General features: G+C 34.1%; 1 protein-coding gene across 2 annotated transcripts in view; it reads left to right on the forward strand.

Annotated features, from left to right (window-relative positions):
* The window catches only part of MXI1 (MAX interactor 1, dimerization protein), a 77,444-nt gene that overhangs the window by 39,046 nt on the left and 17,784 nt on the right, over nt 1-20,614 (forward strand). For both annotated transcript variants that reach the window (XM_064488401.1, XM_031461736.2), the window contains exon 3: nt 381-410. In XM_064488401.1, the coding sequence (XP_064344471.1) occupies nt 381-410 (30 nt within the window). The remainder of the gene's footprint in view (nt 1-380; nt 411-20,614) is intronic.

Here is a 20,614-nt window from a genome sequence, read left to right on the forward strand (position 1 = left end):
CTTTTTCTTTTTAAACAAAAAATGGGATTATGTTTGAATTAAAATTTCTGATATGATGTCAACAAATCAATAAAATGTAGGATACTAGAAGTAGGCAAGACTACTAATACGTACTAGTATTAATTTTATTAAAAACAATAAAATCTCAATTTCAAAATATTAAATAGTTAACTGAAAACACTGTATCTAAATGAGCAGTCTTAATGAATGTAGACTATTTCTTCTTGATGAATGAGATTATAGAAGTCGGACTTATATTGCATTGTTAAATAAATTCACTGGGTTTAGTATAGCAGTACCTAAACTATTTCTGCTTTCTATAGCCTTAGCAACAAAACATGGCTAATGCTCTTTTTTTTTTCTTCCCCTCCTCCTTTTAGGTCTACACACAATGAGCTGGAAAAGAATCGGTGAGTCAGTGATGAGGTGCAGCTTTCGTATACGTTAAAAAGAAAACTCAACTATTGAACTGTGAAAATAATACAATAGAGCGTATGTAGTTATAACTTTATTTTTTACATATGCTTATGCTCTCTAAACTGGAAGACATAAATACATTTTAAGTGCATTTGAGTTTTGAGTTTATGCTGAGCCGTCTTTTATTTCTGTCTCTAAAAACAGGTTAATTGTGATAGCTCATGACTTAAAATATGGTCTTGCTCAAGGATTAGGTTTCTGTAATGTAGCTAATAAGTATTGTGACATATTGTAGGACATTGAATTTCTCTTTCTTTGCAGTTTGTTCATTCATTCTTTTATTCATGCATTCAACAGACGTTTATGTAGCACCAGCTATATGTCAGTGCCAAGCAGGCTTAATGCTTTCATAGGAAATACAAGAATGTGTAGGATAGGAATTTATAGCTTCTGGGGGAGACAGACAGGTAATTAAAATACTGTGTAGTGTGCTAAGTATGGTGATGGAGACACGGAGGGTGCTGAAAGATCATTTTGGAGGGTCACCTGATTCTCTCTTGAGGGAATCCTGGAAGGCTTTCCAGAGGATAGTGAGCACTGTTTATTGAGAGAACTGCCAGAGGTTCAATATGAGTATGAAAGATTGTAGCATGAGGCAAGCCAGGCCAGATGTTAACAATTATGCTGAAGAGTTTGAACATTTTCCGAGAACAATAAGGAGCAGTTGAATGATTTTAAGGTGGGTTGTCGTAGGATCAGATTTGTGTTTTGGAAAGATCACTTTGGCTACAGTGTGAAGAATTGGTTGATTGGCAGAAGGGATTTCAGAGAAAAGAAAGCTCTTTTGGAGGCCATTGGAAGCCTCCAGGGTAAGAGATGATAGTAACCATTGGAGATAGAAGTAGATAGAATAAAGAAGTAGTATGGAATAGAATCAATAGAAATTGGTGATGAGTTGGCTATGGAAAGTTAAGTTTTAGGTGGTATTACCATTTACCAAGAAAAGCAATATGGGAAGAGGATAAGTTTGGGAGAGAAGATGAGGCTTGTATGAGTAAAATATTCTGTTTTTGATACAGAGGTTAACTTAATAACCAACAAACTGAAATTGTCTACACCAGCCATTTTTTAAATAATATAAATTTCAGGTGTACAGCACTGTAATTCAACATCTGTATACACTGTAAAGTGATCACCATACAGTTGACCCCCTTCATCCATTTCACCCTACCCCACAATCTCCTTTCCCTCTGGTAACTACTAATCTGTTCTCTGTATCTGTGAGTTTGTTTTCATTTTATTTTGTTTGTATTGGTTTTTTAGATTCCATATGTAAGTGAAATCATATGTATTTGTCTTTCTCTGTCTGGCTTATTTCACTTAGCATAATACTTTCAGGGTCCATTCATGTTGGCATAAATGACAGAATTTCATCCTTTTTATGACTGAGTAATATTCTAATGTATGTATATATTACGTCATTGTTATCCATTCATCCATCGATGAACACTTAGGTTATTTCCATATCTTTGCTGTTGTAGCTAATGCTGCCATGAATTATAAGCGTATATGTATCTTTTCAAATTAGTGTTTTCATGTTCTTCAGATAAAAACCCAGAGGTAGAACAGCTGATAGAATAACCATTTTTGACAAACAAGATCTCCATGACCTTCAACTTTGTCCTGCCCTGTCTTAAATAGAAGGGACCTTACAGATTGACGAACTTAACTGCCTCATTACAGATGAGTTTAAATGTCAAGTCCTCTTGAACAGGTTTAGCATAGTCCTCAAGCTGACTTAGTGGCTTTTACCACTTTATTTGCACAATGCTCTGTTCATATCTCCGATTGTAAAACTTAATCAGGTAGTAGTATACTTATCTCTTCATATGTCTCTTTCTGCCAAATGATTATGACTACCTTAAAGGTAGGGACTGTGTTTTGTTCAGTTTTATATCCTCAGTGTCTAGCATTTGATGTATGTATAGTAGATGACGGTTTTACTATTGAGTGAAGGATAAAACTGGAGCAAAGTTCAGTGGTCAAGTCAAAAACGTTTTGCTAGTTTGTGGCAAAGCAGTTTGGCAGAAAAATCTTTTATTTCAAAGACTCTCTTTCCTATCTTACATTTCTGGTATATTAAAGGAAGTATCTGGCTAGTTTAAACATGGCAAAAAGACTAAGAAATGACAGCTTTGAGGATTCTAAAAATAAAACCTTATATTGACCTTTACAGCACAGAGAGTATTTTGGGACGTATGTTTTAAATACTGATAAGTATGTGGCTTTTATAATTATTTCACCCACCTGAATATGGTTTTTGGGAGACTCTCAATGGAAATCTTGCAAAAACCTTTAACACTATAGTAAAGAGACTCTTTAGTAAACTATTCGGAATGGAACTTTATAAATCTTTGAGTAAACTTTGTTTAATGCGTTCTGCATATCAATTATGATTTGTTGATAACCTTATCACCCATAGTATTACTTTGATATGCCATGTTAGTTGTTTTATCTAGTATTTGACTGTGGCACTGGTGTAACATGCATGGCTTTTATTGCCTGGATGTACGTGATCTCCAGTGTCTCTCGTGAAGGCTTTTTGTTCCCATTTTATTTACTTAGGTCTAAGACTTTCTGGCTGGTGTCCTACCCTATCTCTCTTAAGGCATGGTTCATTCATCCTCTTCTGATAATCCTAGATGTCTTTATTTCTCAAATACTCTCTTCTTTCTCACTTCTTCTCTCCTATTCTTTCTCCCCCACCCCCACTTCCTTAAGGTTTAGTTGAAAGATAGTGTAGAATTAACCTTTCCAAGATGTATTTGTTTTCAAAAAGGGTATTTATCAATATAAATAAATCTCTAATTTAGTGGAATGTGTCAGAAGATGAGTGCTAAAGAAGAATCCAATTTAGTGACCTGTACTCCACTTCTGAAAAGTTACTGGCTTACGATATAACAAAAAGCAAAAATATTGGTAGACACAGGATGATTTAAAGGGAGGGTGAGGTGTTTTAGCCAGATAGCAAGAAGGCAGCGCAGGAATATTTTAAAAATTTAAGTCTGTATTGTTATTACAGTTTTTAAGCCCCGACTCAGCTCTATTTAACAATCCTTTTTCCCAAGGCACCATTTTTATTTGGTGTATTTAAAAAAAAGTTAACCTAAATTTGGCATCCTTTAAAATAAATAGAATTTTGGCTTTACTATTCATTTGCATTTGAGTGTGAGCTTATGTGAGGAAAGTAATTCACTGACAAATGGATGATTTGATTTTGTTTTCATTCTAAAAAGATATTCCTGAAACAATTCATATTTTTGAAATTTTGCCATCTACATATAACATTCATGTCAAAAGTTTTTTTTGGTTGTTGTTTTTTGTTTTTAGCTTAGTTCTAAAACCTTGTATATAAAGCTGCTCTAAGTTAGTGTTTTTTTTTTTTTTTTTTTTTTTTACTGGGGCAGTGCAGTGAGAATTAGAGTAGATGATTTTAAATTATTAGTGAATGACAGAGTAATTCCAGATGGCTATCTTCAACAAAGCCGTAAGATTGTTGAAGCCCTAGGTATGGCCATGAGGAGACAATAGCCAACAAATGGAGGTTCGTTCTTTCAGATTTCAGAGGGTCTGGTGAGCCCAGAGTAATTTGCTGTGGCCCACAATTACCCCAGGATGCCTATAGCCCATTAGGGAGCTTTAGGTTGTTTCAGAACTGATAAAGAAATTCAGATTCTTTTTTGGATAGAAGTGAAAAAAATTCTTTATTCTACCTAAAACCCTGATGGTTATACTGAGCCTGGTCTAGATGGTACTTGTGTGCACACCCTGTCACCCTAGACCTACAACAGGTCTTAACAGGCTCAGGAGGTAGAAATAAAGAGAAGCAGAATACCTTTAAATGATCTGCATTTCTCAGGAGCCTATATGAATCATCTCATGGGGAAATTAATCTTACCTTTGAGTCTTTGAGATTTGAGAATTAAGAATTTACATTGCCCCCATTGGCTTATCTTAAAAGTTGAGTCCTTTGCCAGGGAAGAAAACCATTTAGTACAAATTTTAGATCACTTCATTGTTTTTTCATTTTCTTAATTCAAATTACTGAAGATGTTTTCAAAAGAGTCAACAACTTTAATAGGGCTTTAATGGTCAAGAACCTAGTGCTGACAGCAGGAGAGGCCATTCAACCTTAATAGCTGTCATTCCATTGAAACAAAAGGCTTACTCTTATCCCAACTTTGGCAAAGCTAGAAGGACCAAATGAGGACACTGGACCTTACAGTGACTTCCTAGGCAGAGCAGAAGTACCTGAGTATTTATGATAAAAGAGAAGCATGTCCAATGAATGGTAATAGGTGTCTCCATATAGAGAGTTTCTCACACTTCTGAAGAAAAGATGAAAAGAAGCATTTAGAGAGTACTTACTGTGTTCCCCTATTATGCAAGATCATTATTTAATCCTGTAAAGTAGGAAGGCAGAAAGTGTAGATGGAAGTGTTACTGAAAACTAGCCATTCTGACCATGATAACTACAATTTGAAACAAGATGATAGGAACACCAAACAGTCCTTCATGATCCTATCTGATCATACATATGATAGCTATGTTTAATATCAATCTTTCTTATTAATAAATACTGTGCTTGGCATCGTGGTAGATAAAATGAAGTATAAGATACTGCCCCTACCCTATCCTTAAGGTTAAGGCCATTATAGTTTGGTAGTTATAAGTTTCATCTTTCAATACCAATATCTAGTTAAATTCCCAGTGAATATTTAGAAAGATACATTAATATGTAAACAGCTCATACAACTTAATAGTAAAAAACAAACAACCCAATCCAAAAATGAGCAGAAGACCTAAACAAGCAATTCTCCAATGAAGACATACAAATGGCACATGAAAAAAATGCTCAATATCACTAATTATCAGAGAAATGCAAATCAAAACTGTAATGAGGTATCAGCTCACATGAGTCAGAATGGCCATCATTCAAAAGTCCACAAATGATAAATACTGGATAGGGTGTGGAGAAAAGGGAACCCTCCTGTGCTGTTGGTGGGAATGTAGTTTGGTGTAGCCGTTATGGAAAACATTACTGAGACTCTTCAGAATACTAAAAATAGACTTACCATATGATCCAGCAATCCCATTCCTGGGCATACATCCAGAGGTAACCTTAATTCAAGAAGATACATGCACCCCAATGATCACAGCAGCACTATTTACAATAGCCAAGACATGTAAACAACCTTAATGTTCATTGACAGATGACTGGATAAAGTTGTGGTGTATTTATACAATGGAATACTACTCAGCCATACAAAATAACAAAATAATGCCATTTGCAGCAACATGGATGGACCTGAAGATTGTCATTCTAAGTGAAGTAAGCCGGAAAGAGAAAGAAAAATATTATGATATCACTTATATGTAGAATCTAAAAAAGAAAAAAAAAGACAAATGAACTTATTTACAAAACAGAAACAGACTCACATAGAAAACAAACTTATAGAGGGGAAGAGGGTGGGAAGGGATAAATTGGGAGTTTGAGATTTGCAGATACTAACCACTGTATATAAAATAGATAAACAACAAGTTCATACTGTATAGTACAGGGAACTATATTCAATAGTTCTTGTAGTTAATATCTTGTAGTTACTTATGGTGAAAAAGAATATGAAAACAAATATATGTATGTTTATGTATGGCTCTAGCATTATGCTGTACACCAGAAATTGAAACAACATTGTAAACTGACTATACTTCAATTAAAAAAAAAATTGAAAAAGAAAAAGTTGCATTGAAAGTATTTTTCAAACTGAAGGTTGAAACTCTTTAATAGTCTATGGGATCATTTTAGTGAGTCATTTGAAAAAGAAATAGAATGGAATAGAAGATACCAAGGTGCATTGCTTGAAGTAATGTTAAGTGTAGAACTGTGAAACTTGTATATACTGGGTCATGATGTAAAATGCTGTGGTCATAGTCAAAAAGCTGCTGCCTGGATACTCAAGGAGAATATAAGCTGAGCCATGAAGAAAAGAGAGACTTTCAATTTAAGGAAAAAACTAAAGAAAGGGCTCAGTGTAAGTAGAACCATGAAATCAGGAAGGGTGGCATCATAAGCTCTGTCCAGGAAAGAGTGAGAGCACCCTACAGAATGGAGAGTAGAGTCTATCAGATTAGCAGTGGGAAATGAGGCCAGAAAGGTGGTTTGGGATTAGACTGTGTAATGTTATTAAATGTTAAGGAATTTGGATTTTATTTTGTTGGTAGTAGCGAGTTTTTGAGGCTTTTGAGATTTTGAGGCTTTTGAAGCAAAGAAATGGGTATGATCAAAGCACACACACACACACACACACTCACTCACTCACTCACTCACTCTAGCTGTGGAAGCAGGGAGACTAGTTTGAATATTTTTGAAGTAGCCCAGGTGGGAGAAGGATAAAGAACCAGCATTCAGTTGATGGAATTGGGAACAGAAAGAGAGAGAGGACTAAGAAACACCATAAAGAAATACTATTTTTTGTTAATTTCTACTTTTCATTCCTCTTTAGATTTCATTCTTTACATAGCATAATCTTGAAGGATGTATCAGATCATGCCATTTCTGTTTACAATTCTCCACTGGCTTCCCATTGCAACTAGGTAAAATCTATGGCCTACAAAGTCCTGCCACTCAATCCCTCATCTCCTAAGGTCCAGCTGGCACTGTCTCTTTCTTTTCCTTAAATACACTGTGTTTATTTCCATCTTAGGGCTTTTGTACTTGCTGTTTCTTCTGCTTGGAAATTCCCTGGGCTAGTCCTTCATCATTGTTTAGTTCTTAGTTTTCGGGTAATTTCCTTAGAGAACAGTAATTGCCCCCAGGCACTGTCTATCCCACTGCCTTTTCTGTCACTTTAATATTTATCTCTGAATTCTTTATTTGTTTGAGTTATTTGACAACTTTTACTAGAATATAAGTTTCAGGAAGGCAGGGACTTTGTTTTATTTACCCTTAGTATATAGCAGTCATTCAGTAAAAGTTCATTGAGTGAAAAAATGATTATATGTGCTATTGAGTATTTCTGTAATCAAAATATATGTTATTTATTGAATTTGAATGACTTAAGTGAAAAATGACACATATAATGACATTAGAGTCCTGAGAGTTCAACAGACATATTATTACAGTAAAACAATTTCATAGGAGGTAAATGGGAAACTTAATGAATTCTTAAAATGTAAATAAATTATGTGAAAAAACTTGGTAACTGGGAACACATTAAAGGATTTTTACCATTCAGGACTTTATCCTACTCATAAGAAGAGAATTAATTAACTTTTTTTAAAGAGGCTAATTGATTCTTTCTGTTCATTAAGATATTATATAGCACACTAAGACAAAGACAGGTAATTTTGTAAAGAGGAACAGTTTACCTGATGGAATTCATGCTCTACTTGTGAGATCTTTTAAGCATACTTCAAGATAAAGATTTATATATACTTGGAGACTAGTATATCATAAATAATTTCACCTTTTTGTGTTAGAATTTTTTTTGGGGGGGGAAGTAATTAGGTTTATTCATTTATTTGTTTTTTAATAGAGGTACTGAGGGTTGAACCCTGTGCAGGCTAGGCAAGCACTCTACCACTGAGCTTATACCCTCCCCACCATGTTAGAATTTTTGATGTATTAATTATATTTATCCCACTGCTTTGGACATGATAATGTATGCAGTATTTTTTTTTAGACTATCTACATGTCCTCATTTGACATGGACATTTTAACAGAGTGATTGTTTTGCTCTACCTGATCTTAGAACAAGACATAAGAGTAAATCTTTGTGACCCTGGATTTAACAATTGTTTCCTAGTACATCACTTGACTATTTAGTATTTAGGAGTCCTTGGCAGGAAAAACACATCTTAACAGTTTTAGCTGCATATTTTGGGTGCTTGTGTGACATGTGTTTAAAAAGAACATACATCTTTGTGTACAGTGTACACATTCTAGAAAAAAAGATACATTTGTTCTGTAAGGAGGAAAAGCATATTGCAAGATTGGTTTGGCAGAACTTTCATTTACACTCTTACCTCAACTAAGAGTACTTAAAAGATACTTGCTTGCATTAAAACCAAGTTATGGAGTTAGGGAAACTAAACCTTTATTGTAGGTTTGAAAAACTGCAGCTGGATCAAAAGTCTGCAGTTTTGGATTGGGTCCAGTAATTCTGGAAAGTTTAGTTGAAAGTTTTCCTTAGCCTTGACTATTACTAAGATATAAATTTCATTATGAAAATACCTTATAGTAACTCCCTTAGTCTGATAAAGGGCATTTATGGAAAACCCACAACTAACATTATACTTAGTGGTGAAAGACTAAATGCTTTCCCTTAAGATCAGGACTAAGACAGGCATGGCTCTCGTGGTTTCTACTCAGTATTATACTGGAGGGTCTAGCCAGGGCATTTAGGCAAGAGAAAGAAATAAAAGGCATTCAGACTGGAAAAGAAGAAGTAAAACCATTTCTATTTGCAGATATCGTAGTCTTGTCTTATGTATAGAAAATCCTAAGGAATACACACAAAAAACTGTTAGAGCTCATAAACAAATTTAGCAAAGTGGCAAGGTTCAGGCTTGACACACAAAAGCAAGTTGTGTTTCTATACAATATAGCAATCTGAAATACAACATAACAATATGAAAACAAGTTTAAGAAAACAATTCCATTAACAATAGCATCTTAAAAATACCTAGAAATAAACTTAACAAGGGAGGTGGAAGATTTGCACACTGAAAACTACAAAACACTGTTTAAAGAAATTAAAAGAAGACCTAAATAGATGGAGAGAGATCCTGTGTTTATGGGTTGGAAGACAATATTGTACTCTCCATATTGGTCCGTAGGTTCAGTGCAAGCCCTGTCAAAAATCCCAGCTTTTTTTTTTTTTAAACAGAAATTGACAACTAATCCTAAAATTTCTGTGGAAATGCATAGTACCTGAATAGCCAAAACACTCTTGAAAAGAACGTATTTACCAATATTTACCAATACTTATATTTACCAATTTCAAAACTTACTACAAAGCTACATAAGCAAGACAGGGTAGTATTGACCTGTAGACTTATCAATCAGTTGAATAGATTCCAGAGATAATCCCTCACATTTGCAGTCAATTAATTTTCAACAAGGGTACCAAGACAATTTAATGTCTTTTCAACAAATGGTGCTGACATGACTGGATACCTACATGCAAAATAATGAAGTTAGATCTCTATCTCACACCGTATACAAAATGAACTTAAAATGGATCACAGACCTGAATTTAATAGCTAAAACTGTAAAATTCTTAGAAGAAAACATGAGAGTAAATCTTTGTGACTTTGGCCTAGGTAATAGTTTCTTATGTATGACACCAGATGCACAAGCAACACAAGAAAAAATAGATGCTTTGGACTTTATCAAAATTTTAAACATTTGTGCTTCAAAAGACACCATCAAGAAAGTGAGGGCACAGAATGGGAGAAAATACTTGTAAAACATATATCTAATGAGAGACTTATATCCAGAATATATAAAAAGCTCTTACAACTAGACAATAAAAAGACAAACCAATATAAAAACAGGCAAAAGATTTGAATAGGTTATACAAATAGTCAATAAGCACATAAAAAGATGCTCAGTATCAGTAATCATTAGGGAACTGCAACTCCGAACTACAAGATACCACTTCACGCCCACTAAAATGACTTAATTGCTCACCAACTTTGTGGTCATCCATTCACCATACCAGTCACCATTGTCTGGGGCAAAGGTCCTAAAAAATCCACTGACCTTACAGCCCAGCACTTAAAAAGTGGTAACTTCATAATTGTCTGATGGCACTGCACAAATGACTTAATACCTTACAACTACTTAAGACATATAATTAGCCACAGATAAGTTTCTAATATATTATATGGTGCTGCTGCCTAATGTGATTTGAGTACTTGATAATTAGGAAGGGTTGAGTTCTGTAGCATATAAAAAAGAATATTTGAAGATTTTTAAGAGCCTCTAATTAACAATGAAATTGAACAAAATTAAGGCCATATATTAAAAGAATATAGTAATTGTATCAGTTTTACTTAAGGAATCCAATATATAACTTGATTGTATTTGTTAGGCCTTAAACAGCAAAATTTTAAAAGTGTAGCTATGGAGGGAAGGAGAAACAACATTGTCCAGAGATCAGGAAATAGCTACTGATCTAGTTTTCTGACAAGGCAAATAAAAATGATGGCTGTTTCCTCTTTTTAGTCTAAAGATGGAAAACTCACACCCTTATTTTTAAAATTCATGTTAAAGCCTGAAAAAGTTAATTTTATTCTTTGTACTTTTTTAGACAGTAGGGGTCCAGTTATAGTACTGAGTTATTGAGGGTAACTACAGATCACTAAAAAAGCAGCTATGCATTAAAAAGTAGGGGACACATATTTAACAGAATTTGACTGTTTATGGAGCTACAGAACCAGATAAATATAGACATTAACATTACCAAACAGTATGCAGAGTAATATCATCATTTGTCAGAGAGACATATAATTGATGCATTTATTGTTGTATGCAAGTAAATGAATATTTTAACTGTATTTTTATAGGGGTAGGAATGCTGAAAAGTGTAGACGAACTAAAAATAGCTGTCAGAGTGCAGAGATAGGCACCTGTTAGAGTTAGAATTGAATGTTACATGAGATAGAGATGAAGTAATGGGTGGGTTTCGGAGATAAAATTTATAGCTAATAGAGGAGAAGCATAGCCAGGATAAAATTACACATCTAAAATGCAGCCTATGCAGTGAAGTCATTGCAGTAGTGTCTAGATAGAGTCACAGTTTCTATATTGACCTTTGTCAGAAATAGCTCATTAAGGCTAAGCTTTCTACTCCCTGACCCAGGCAGCAAGGTGACTCAGACAAGGACTGCACTCTAGAAACCAAGTGTTCTCAGAACTTCAGCTATCTAATTCCTAGAGTTTAAATCAATTTTATAGCTGATATCTGGGAAGAGATGAGATCATTAGGCCTTAAAAACAACCAAGAAATATTATAACTTGAAACTCAGAGCCTAAAATTCTGTCTAGAAATAAATAAGTCACACTTTAAATAATTGACATGCTGAGTATTATAGTGAAGGTGTAGTAGTAGCTTTTTATTCAAGTGATTGCACTGTGTATCTCAGTGCAGCTGTAACTTGTTTAAGAAAACACTTCCTCTCAAACTGTGAATTCGTGATTTAAAAAAAGGGAATAGTTTAAATAACAGATTTTCTTGATATATTTTAGAAGATGAGGTATACAAAAATTTATTTTATATAAGCTTTAAGGGGTGTGTTTGATTGATAAAGCTGACTGTACCTTTTACACTGCTGTTCATAATAATTATACAGCAGCAGAATTCCATTAGATTTTTAAGACTGAGCTATTTTGCTAAATTCTTTTGCTGCATATAGTAACTGCAGTGTAAGTGTGCTGATAAATACTGGTTTAATAATAATAACTGCAATTCAAATACTTTTTCTTAAATTAGCACCTTCTACATTTAAAGAAATTCCTATTTTGATACAAATTTTGGCAATTAAAGCATGTCAAAAGATGCATTAGTAAGATATCTTTTTATTACATAAGAGACTTCTTTAGTATCTTGCATTTATTTACTTTTAAAAATGAAGAGATTCAGACTCTTTGATGCGTTTTAGCTGTTAGAGAGAAGAGGATAATTATTTTGTCCATGCTTATCTTTTTCTGTGTATTCTAGTGAATAATGCCAATTGGAAGTCCCATGAGTGTTAGAAGTGAAAAACCACAGGTCTAAAGGAGGAGTAATGAGAATAGAATTTCCTAATATGGTTACTTGCTAACTAGTTATTTTTTGTTTGTTTGTTTGTTTCGTGGGCTTTTTTTTTTTTTTCAGATTTTTATTTTTTTGTGGGGAGGTAATTTGGATTATTTATTTATTTTTAAGTGGAGGTACTGTGGAATGAACTCAGGACCTCATGCATGCTAAGCATGCGCTCTACCACTGAGCTCCACCTTCTCGCTGCTAACCAGTTTTTGAAGACAAGTTTGCTTGGAAAATAATTAATTCAGCCCTGGGACAAACACATGACATACTGCTTATATTCATATCTTCTAAATGAATAAAGCTGAAACTTTATGAACTCATAAGTACAAATGATTTCCTCATTTTCATGTTATTTTGGGGGAAGTCAATAGAAGTAGATTTTAATACTACATACAGTTTCAGAGCTAAATTGTCAAAAAGCATACCTAAAATCCAACACAGATGACTTTTTTGGGGATATGTGATGAATGCATTGATACGAAAATTGTACCAGAAGTTACAAGATAATAATTTTTCTTTTCATTTCTACTACTGGTAGGTTGTGAATGTTATATAAGTTATCTAACTTCTTGGAGGTCTTTCTTTCCTCACCTGTAAAAAAAGGAGGGGACCTAAATGATCTCTGATTTCCTCCCTACATGAAAAGTTTTACAGTTCTGTGAGTTTTTTAAGTTCAATCATTATAGGCATATTAAAAACCTAAATACTATCCTGCTGTCTCCAAAGCATTTTCCTTGATATAAATACATACATATGTATGTATATAACCCCCCTACCACACCACATACATATAAAATGAAAGAGCAACTGGAAAAATGATTAGAACCTCACCTCATTCAAACTTGAACTTTGTAACATACTTAAAAAATTATTACAGCACAGGGTTCTATAGCTATGATAAAGGCTATTTTGTAATAAGTACTTATTTTATAATGATTAATAGTAAATATTTCTATAAAACTAGTATTTTCCCTAAGGAACATATGTATCTTTGTGTGTATAAATAATATAAACATATTCCTTAGATCTGTATACATATACACATACAAATATGCATATGAATTCTGAGATATAAGTACTACTGAATATTCAGACCTTGTCCCTTTTGGAAAAATACCTACCATTGACTTCTAATGGAATGTAACAAGTTAATCTCTAAATATTTTTATACTAAATCCTGGTCACATTTTTTTTTGTTTGTTTTCTGTGACAAGTTTAAATTTGCTCAGGCTTCAGAAATCGGGTTTTGTGGTTGTAACTGCATTATATTGCTGTATCTAATCAGTCATTTAATAGGTGCCAGTAATCACTAGATGAAGGGTGCCATACCAGGAGGAAAATGCACACTGCTATTACACAAAACTCCAAGAAAGGACAGGTTAGCTTATTTAAAACCTTTGTCTATAAACAATCTGAAGAGGAAGTAGGTCAGTATATTGGGATCTGTCTTCCTTACCATTTGGACAAATCAAAGTGGCTTTTCATTAATGTCCTCATTGCTTTGATAGTCTGCCAAGCCCATCCCTAATTTTGGGACACCTCCACTTAATTTTTTTCCCTTCGCAGAGTTGGTAAGAGTTGCTGGAAATCAGAGCTATGTTGACTGGGTCTACTAGAAACGTATGCTATCTTTTAAATGTAACTTTATGGATCAATTATTCTCACTTCTTATTGCCTCTGTATAGCATTTATCACAGTGACCATTCAAACCTTTTTTTTTTTTTAATCCTTTCAGCAGCATGTGGGGCAAAAACTTAAAGTTAGGGGGTCATCAAAATACATTCTAGTTTATGGATAAGACTTTGGTTTCTCTAAAATCTGGTGGTATAATTGGGTGATCTTTAAGCTCTCTTCTAGTCTGGAAAAATTCTGAGATTTCATATCCAGTCCCACTTTTTACTGTCAGATCTAGTTTGTGAACCAAGGGCTAGGACCCATATCTTTCAACTCCTAGTCTAAAGATACTTCCAGTATATTATTCTGACTCTCATTTCCTCCTTTGCTGAAAATAAGAACATCGGGTTTGAACTTCTTCATCTTCCTCTTAATTCTTTACCTTTTATGCTTTTGGCTCAAATTCTTTACTGCTCCCCCCCCCCCCCTTTGAACTTCTGATGCACAGAGAGGTATGAATAAGAATAACAAAAATGTTTATAATAACCCCAAATTAAAAGTAACCTGAATTCCTATCAAACGGGGAAAGACTAAATAAATGATAATACATCCATACCTTGCAGCAGGTAAAAAGAATGATACGGAACTCTATGTGTGTACGTGGAGAGATTTCCAAGACACATTAAGTAAAATAAAGCAAATTGAAAACTTGTATTTCCAGTATGATATCATTTGTCTTAAAAATAACACAATCATATATATAAATACATTGGAAAAGTTCTGGAAAGATACACATCAAACTGATTGACTTGTTGCCTCTGGGGAAGGATTATCATGTTGATTTTATTGTTAGCTTTTGAAGTAAGAGTGTATTATTTGTGAACTTAAAGACTTTTTTGAAAAGCAATAAATGTAACCCTATCCATACATTTTCATAGATAATAAAGCTGGAAGGGACGTTAGAAAATCTAGTCTAGTATCTTTATTTAATAGATAAGGAAGCTAAGTCCCTCCAAGTTACATATTCCACCAAGCTGATTAAATGACAGAAGTCTGGATGAGGATCTAGATTTTCTGATTCCCAAACCAGAACATCTTCACACTGCCTTCAGGGTTAGCTAAAATATGTTTTTCACAAAGTCTTTTCTCATTATCTAAAGTGATAGCTCTTCTAAATTCCTATCTGTTCACTGTGTCACTCATATGAATTTTAACCCACACTACCTCATAGTGTAATGTCCTCCCTTTCTAGATCGTATATATTCCATGTGGAGAGAGACTGTAACTTGCTCGTCTTTGTATGTGATACAGTGTCTTGCGTTGAACACACGTTCAGTGAATTAGTAATTAACATTTTTGATTTTTGTAGCAGCCTGTGCACCTTGTATTAGATTAAGAGAAAAAAGTTAAATGCCAATTCAAATAGATGGTTTTTCTGGGAGGGGTTTTGTTGATTTTGATTTTTTGTGGAAACTGCCACTCAAGATAGAAAATATTTTAGGAAGGCACATAGATATTTGCTACCGTGAAAGTATCTTCCCTTTCCAAGGAAAATACTTTTGTTCTCCACTCCTGTTTCAGAGAGAACAGTTTGTCCTCATAGGGTATTCTAGGTAATATGACCCACTTAGGAATTATGTGGTGATTGTGCCTCATAATAGGACCTCTACTAAAGTCGTATTATGGGAAAATGCCTCTTGAGTGAGATGGTTTTACGGATGCAGATACATATCTCTCTGTATTTGAATTGGTACAGCAGATCAAGAAACTCAATTGTGGCTTAAAGTTTTGCTGTAAATAACATAGAACCTATAACAGATCTCTTCTGTTTGTTTGTGAAAACATTTCCTCAAAATATTTAGAATTTATATAGATATCTTGCTCTGGAAGTATTGTTACCCTGTTCTGTCTACATAGCCCTGTAACTTAAGATGGAACATCTTATTACATTTTAGCTTGCTTTTTGAGATGTAGACTCTTCCCTATGATTTTTATCTGCAGTTGTGTTAGTCCTGTTTTGCTTCTGATTTTTTGGTAACTTGATTTATTCTGATAGCTGTTTAATTTGACATCATTGAAAGCCTGTAGAATATCTAAATAGATGATTTCATGAAAGGTTCCATGATCATTTAGAACACTGTTCTTGGGTGGCACCTTGGGAAGACATTCTTTTTTGGGAAGGCTAATGTCTCTCTTTGTTTAGAACTAATAGCTTGAGGAAAACCATCATAGAATACTGAGAATTTCCATAAATGCTTCTAGCCATAGAGATCATTACTGAAATGGCCAGTTGGTGCTCAGAGGTATTAATCTAGAGCCATTTCTTTTATGCCAGAATTTAACTGTGTGTGTGTGTGTGTGTGTGTGTGTGTGTGTGTGTGTGTGTGTGTGTGTGTGTGAATTTAACAAGCAGCTATGAGTTTGGCTCATTTGAAAGCTGTGAAGTAATTAAAATAGAGATAAGAGTTTATTAGATGAAAAGTGATCTGTAACTACTTTAGTGGATTTCAGATATGGTATATTGAAACTTGCTCTTGCTCTGTTGAGCATTTGATTAGAATTTTTAAAAATAAGTATGTTTAGTACATTTTGATCTGCTATGTTTGGTAAGAAAGATATTAGTGGTTAGTTTTCTCCTATTCTTGAGATTCTAGATTTTTTATTTTCTTACCAAGATGTGTAGATTAATTTACTTGTTATGCAGTTAATAGATGCTATCATTTTCTAAACTTTTGATTGGCTTTAGAATTAGCTATAATAAAATTCCTTTTATTTTAAAATTGTAGTCAACATGTTTAGTTTAGTAATATTTGAATAGAATAAAAAATGGATTTTTAAACATTAGCTTCAGGGCATTTTCTGGTTAGTGCTTTAACTTATAAATAATTTTTTTTTCAGATGGTGGTCCTTAAGGGAGAAACTTTTTTGGAAATAATATAAAGAACTATATTTTACTTCTATCTAAGATTTCTTGGTTTAGATCTAGCAAAGCTGGAGCTCAAACATATGTTTCAACTTGGCAGCTTCAATTTGCAAAATGTCCCTACCTTTCTTGGCAAATGAAGGTGGAGAAGTTTCTCAACATTTTTGGTAGAACTTTAGGTACTTTGAGGGGTTGGTTGGATGCTAGTATAGGTCCAACAGACAGTGGCTAGGAATAAACAGCAGTTTTGTCTTTTAGCAGCAGTTTTACTGTCCCTGCTAAAGTACAATTTGACTTCTAACTCTCCCCTCCTCCACCCTTTGCACTTTTACTTGAGATAACCAGGAAATATGTTGAAAATTCCAGTTTAGGCTTTGTTTCAAACATCTTTGATCTTGAAAATACGGAATTTGTTTTGAACTTCCTTTAAATATCAACCTGGGATGACTTATAAGTTATTGTTAATGGTCAGATGTCTATGCTAGTGTCTGTTAACAGTCTTACTTACAAGATCATGTTTTCTGATTTAAAACCTTTGGTGGAAATGGGAGTTTATTTGAAGTGGCTTAGTTCCTGGCACTGACAAAGGACTCCTAAAGATAATCACAGATAAACTGACAAGCATTTATTAGGCATTGGCTGTGTGCTAGGTAGTAGGGATAGGAAAAAAGAAAGAGAAATTCTGGGCCCTGCTTTTGAGGATTTAGAGTCTTAACTAGGTAGAAGACAAAAGATATTATAAAGCCCCTACAAACAATATATAACTAACTGCTGAGTTATATGTGTCCCAGATGGGAGTTGAGGTAAACTCAAAGCAGGGGGTTATCATGGGCTGAAGCTTGCATGAACAATTTAGTTATGAGTGATTATTCCTATGACTTGCATGATTCTGTGTTTGAGTTCACCAAAATTGGCTTTAAAACATTTTCAGCATGTTTTAAAGGGATTTCAGGAGAAATGCTGCATCTGAAACATTGTTATTGTTGTTCTGTCTTTCATTCATTAAAGTATTGTCACTTATTCTAGGGTGAAAGTGGACTTTCAGCTATTCAGCATGGATAAGATAGTTATACAGGCCTGGGACTACATTTAGAGACTGTGATAAAGCCTTCTTATTCTTTTAATCTGTAGTTGCTTTCCTGGTATGTCTCTAATGACAGCTAAAATACAGTGTCATTTTTAACAGCTGTTTCCCTGTGAAGGGTGTCTGCTAGGGTACTCCCTCTTTTGTAGTGGCAATGTTGTTGAATGCCTAAGTGCCTCGTGAAAACAACCAAAATCTTCAACTGGGGCAGATATATCTGCTATAGCTTTGGATAAATAAGGATAATGCCAAAAGCCCATTTCCTTAGCTCTCTGGAATCTCTTAGATTTTGTTTTGGAGTACTGTTGAAGATGTTCATTTTATTCTACTAAGGCCTTTATGATGAAGAGCTAAATAACTTTTGAGATCATGTATTTCTCCTTGTAACTTATATTTCATCTGAGCTTCTCAGATTTATCAATTTATTCTTTTATAGAGAACTCAAAACAAGATATTTCTGTGGGAAACCCTGTGCCTTTGTGAACTTTATGCCTGGCTCTAGTATATCAACCTTAGATCTTTGACTTTTAAAAATTTCAACATACAACCTATCTCTTTTAAGTTTGCCTAAAAACTGATTAAGGAGGTTGATAAAGGATTTCATGCCATTACCAGGATATCTGGGTTTTTTTTTTTTTATAGAATTCTTTATTTTCCAGTACTTTTATCCCAAAGTAATTAGAGCAATGCTGAGCCTTTAAAATTAATCCAAAATTAAATGAGAAAAATATGATCTTTCTAAGCTGGAAATGCAATAGCAAAATTAGAACAAGGGAAAAATCTGGAAATTAAGAAAGGGTAGGTACAATGACCCAGGAATCCCGCTCCTAGGCATATATCCAGAAGGAACCCTACTTCAAAATGACACCTGCACCCAATGTTCATAGCAGCACTATTTACAATAGCCAAGACATGGAAACAGCCTAAATGTCCATCAATAGATGACTGGATAAAAAAGATGTGGTATATTTACACAATGGAATACTATTCAGCCATAAAAACTGACAACATAACACCATTTGCAGCAACATGGATGTTCCTGGAGAATGTCATTCTAAGTGAAGAAAGCCAGAAAGAGAAAGAAAAATACCATATGAGGTCGCTCATATGTGGAATCTAAAAAAACCCACAAAACATAAATACAAAACAGAAACAGACTCATAGACATAGAATACAAACTTGTGGTTGCCAGGGGGACAGGGACAGACTGGGATTTCAAAATGTAGAATAGATAAACAAGATTGTACTGTGTAGCACAGGGTAATATATACAGGATCTTGTGGTAGCTCACAGCAAAAGAGAATGTGACAATGAATGTATGTATGTTCATGTATAACTGAAAAATTGTGCTCTACACTGGAACTTCACATAACCTTGTAAAATGACTATAACTCAGTAAAAAAAAGATGTTAAAAAATAAAATAATAAAAAATAAAAAATTAAAATGATTAAAAAAAAAAGGGGGTAGGTACAACTAAGATTTTTTCACCAAAACCATAATGACTATAATTAGGAAGTATATACTCCTTTGAAACTTATAAAGCTTGAAGAAGGAATTTACAGATTAAAAAAAAAAAAGACAGCCCTACTTTACACAGTGAGTGCTAACTCTATAGGGATTTATACCTTAATACAAAATGAAAATAAAATCAAACCAATTTAGATCAGTTCTTCGATAAAACATTGCTATTGGGCTTTGATAAGAAGATGTTAGTGGTATGTTTCTGTAACACATACGTATTTTCATGGAGGACAACCATCATAGTTTTCCGAGCCTTCTGGTGTCACTGACAAAAATGTACTCTTTGGCGTTTGAATGATCATTGGTGTAACCAATTATTGCATTTTCCTCTAGGATTGTAATGTCTGTATGGTTTTTCTATCTTGATTCACTTTATTCCAGCCTGATTCACGATTATTCCTTTACAGAACAGCTTGTATTTGGCATAGCTGTAAAAAAAAAAAATTCAGTCTATTCTAAATAAGGTTCTTTTTCAATTGGAAATTCCATCTTTGCAGTTAAAACATTTGTAAACATAACACAATTTAGGTACAGCTGAACGACTTTGCAAGACTGCTATTTTTGAAATGGAGGAGACTTTTCATAAAGAGCAATTTGTTGATACTGGGCTCTGAGAACTCCCTTGAAAGTAGTTGGAATTACTGCTGCATATATTGGGTCAGATGAAGGAAGGCTGGCTTGCAACGTTCAGGAAAAATTGGTGTGTTTAGAAGAATACTGAATAAATTTGGGACTCATTTTTCTTTATTCCAGAGGATCTTTCATGTTTCTTTTGTTCCTTGAGATTAGAGATGTTGGTGATCCTAAAAGATGTTTTAAGACTTTCATCCTGCAGTATTTCTAATATCTGAAACGAACTGTAGCCAGGTCGGACAAACTTATTCTCCAAACTCTACCACCTTTTTTGGTTGGAGCAACAGTTTTTATTTTCTTGTTATTGGAATATATTTAGGTGAGGGAGCCACACAACCTGCCCTGATGAACAGCCAGAACTTTGATTGATAGTGGTAACAAAATGGAGCATGTTCCCTAAGCCTGGCTTTTCCTTCTTCTCAAATTCACAGGACAGTGTAGATTTTTCAAGGCTGTTCTCCTGGAATCAAAGTGTAATGGCACTTTCATAGCAGACCTTCTTGAACAGAAAACTAGTGGTACTGAGTTGAGGCTGGAATCACACAAAA

Source organism: Camelus dromedarius, chromosome 8, assembly GCF_036321535.1.
Source record: "Camelus dromedarius isolate mCamDro1 chromosome 8, mCamDro1.pat, whole genome shotgun sequence".
Taxonomy (NCBI): domain Eukaryota; kingdom Metazoa; phylum Chordata; class Mammalia; order Artiodactyla; family Camelidae; genus Camelus; species Camelus dromedarius.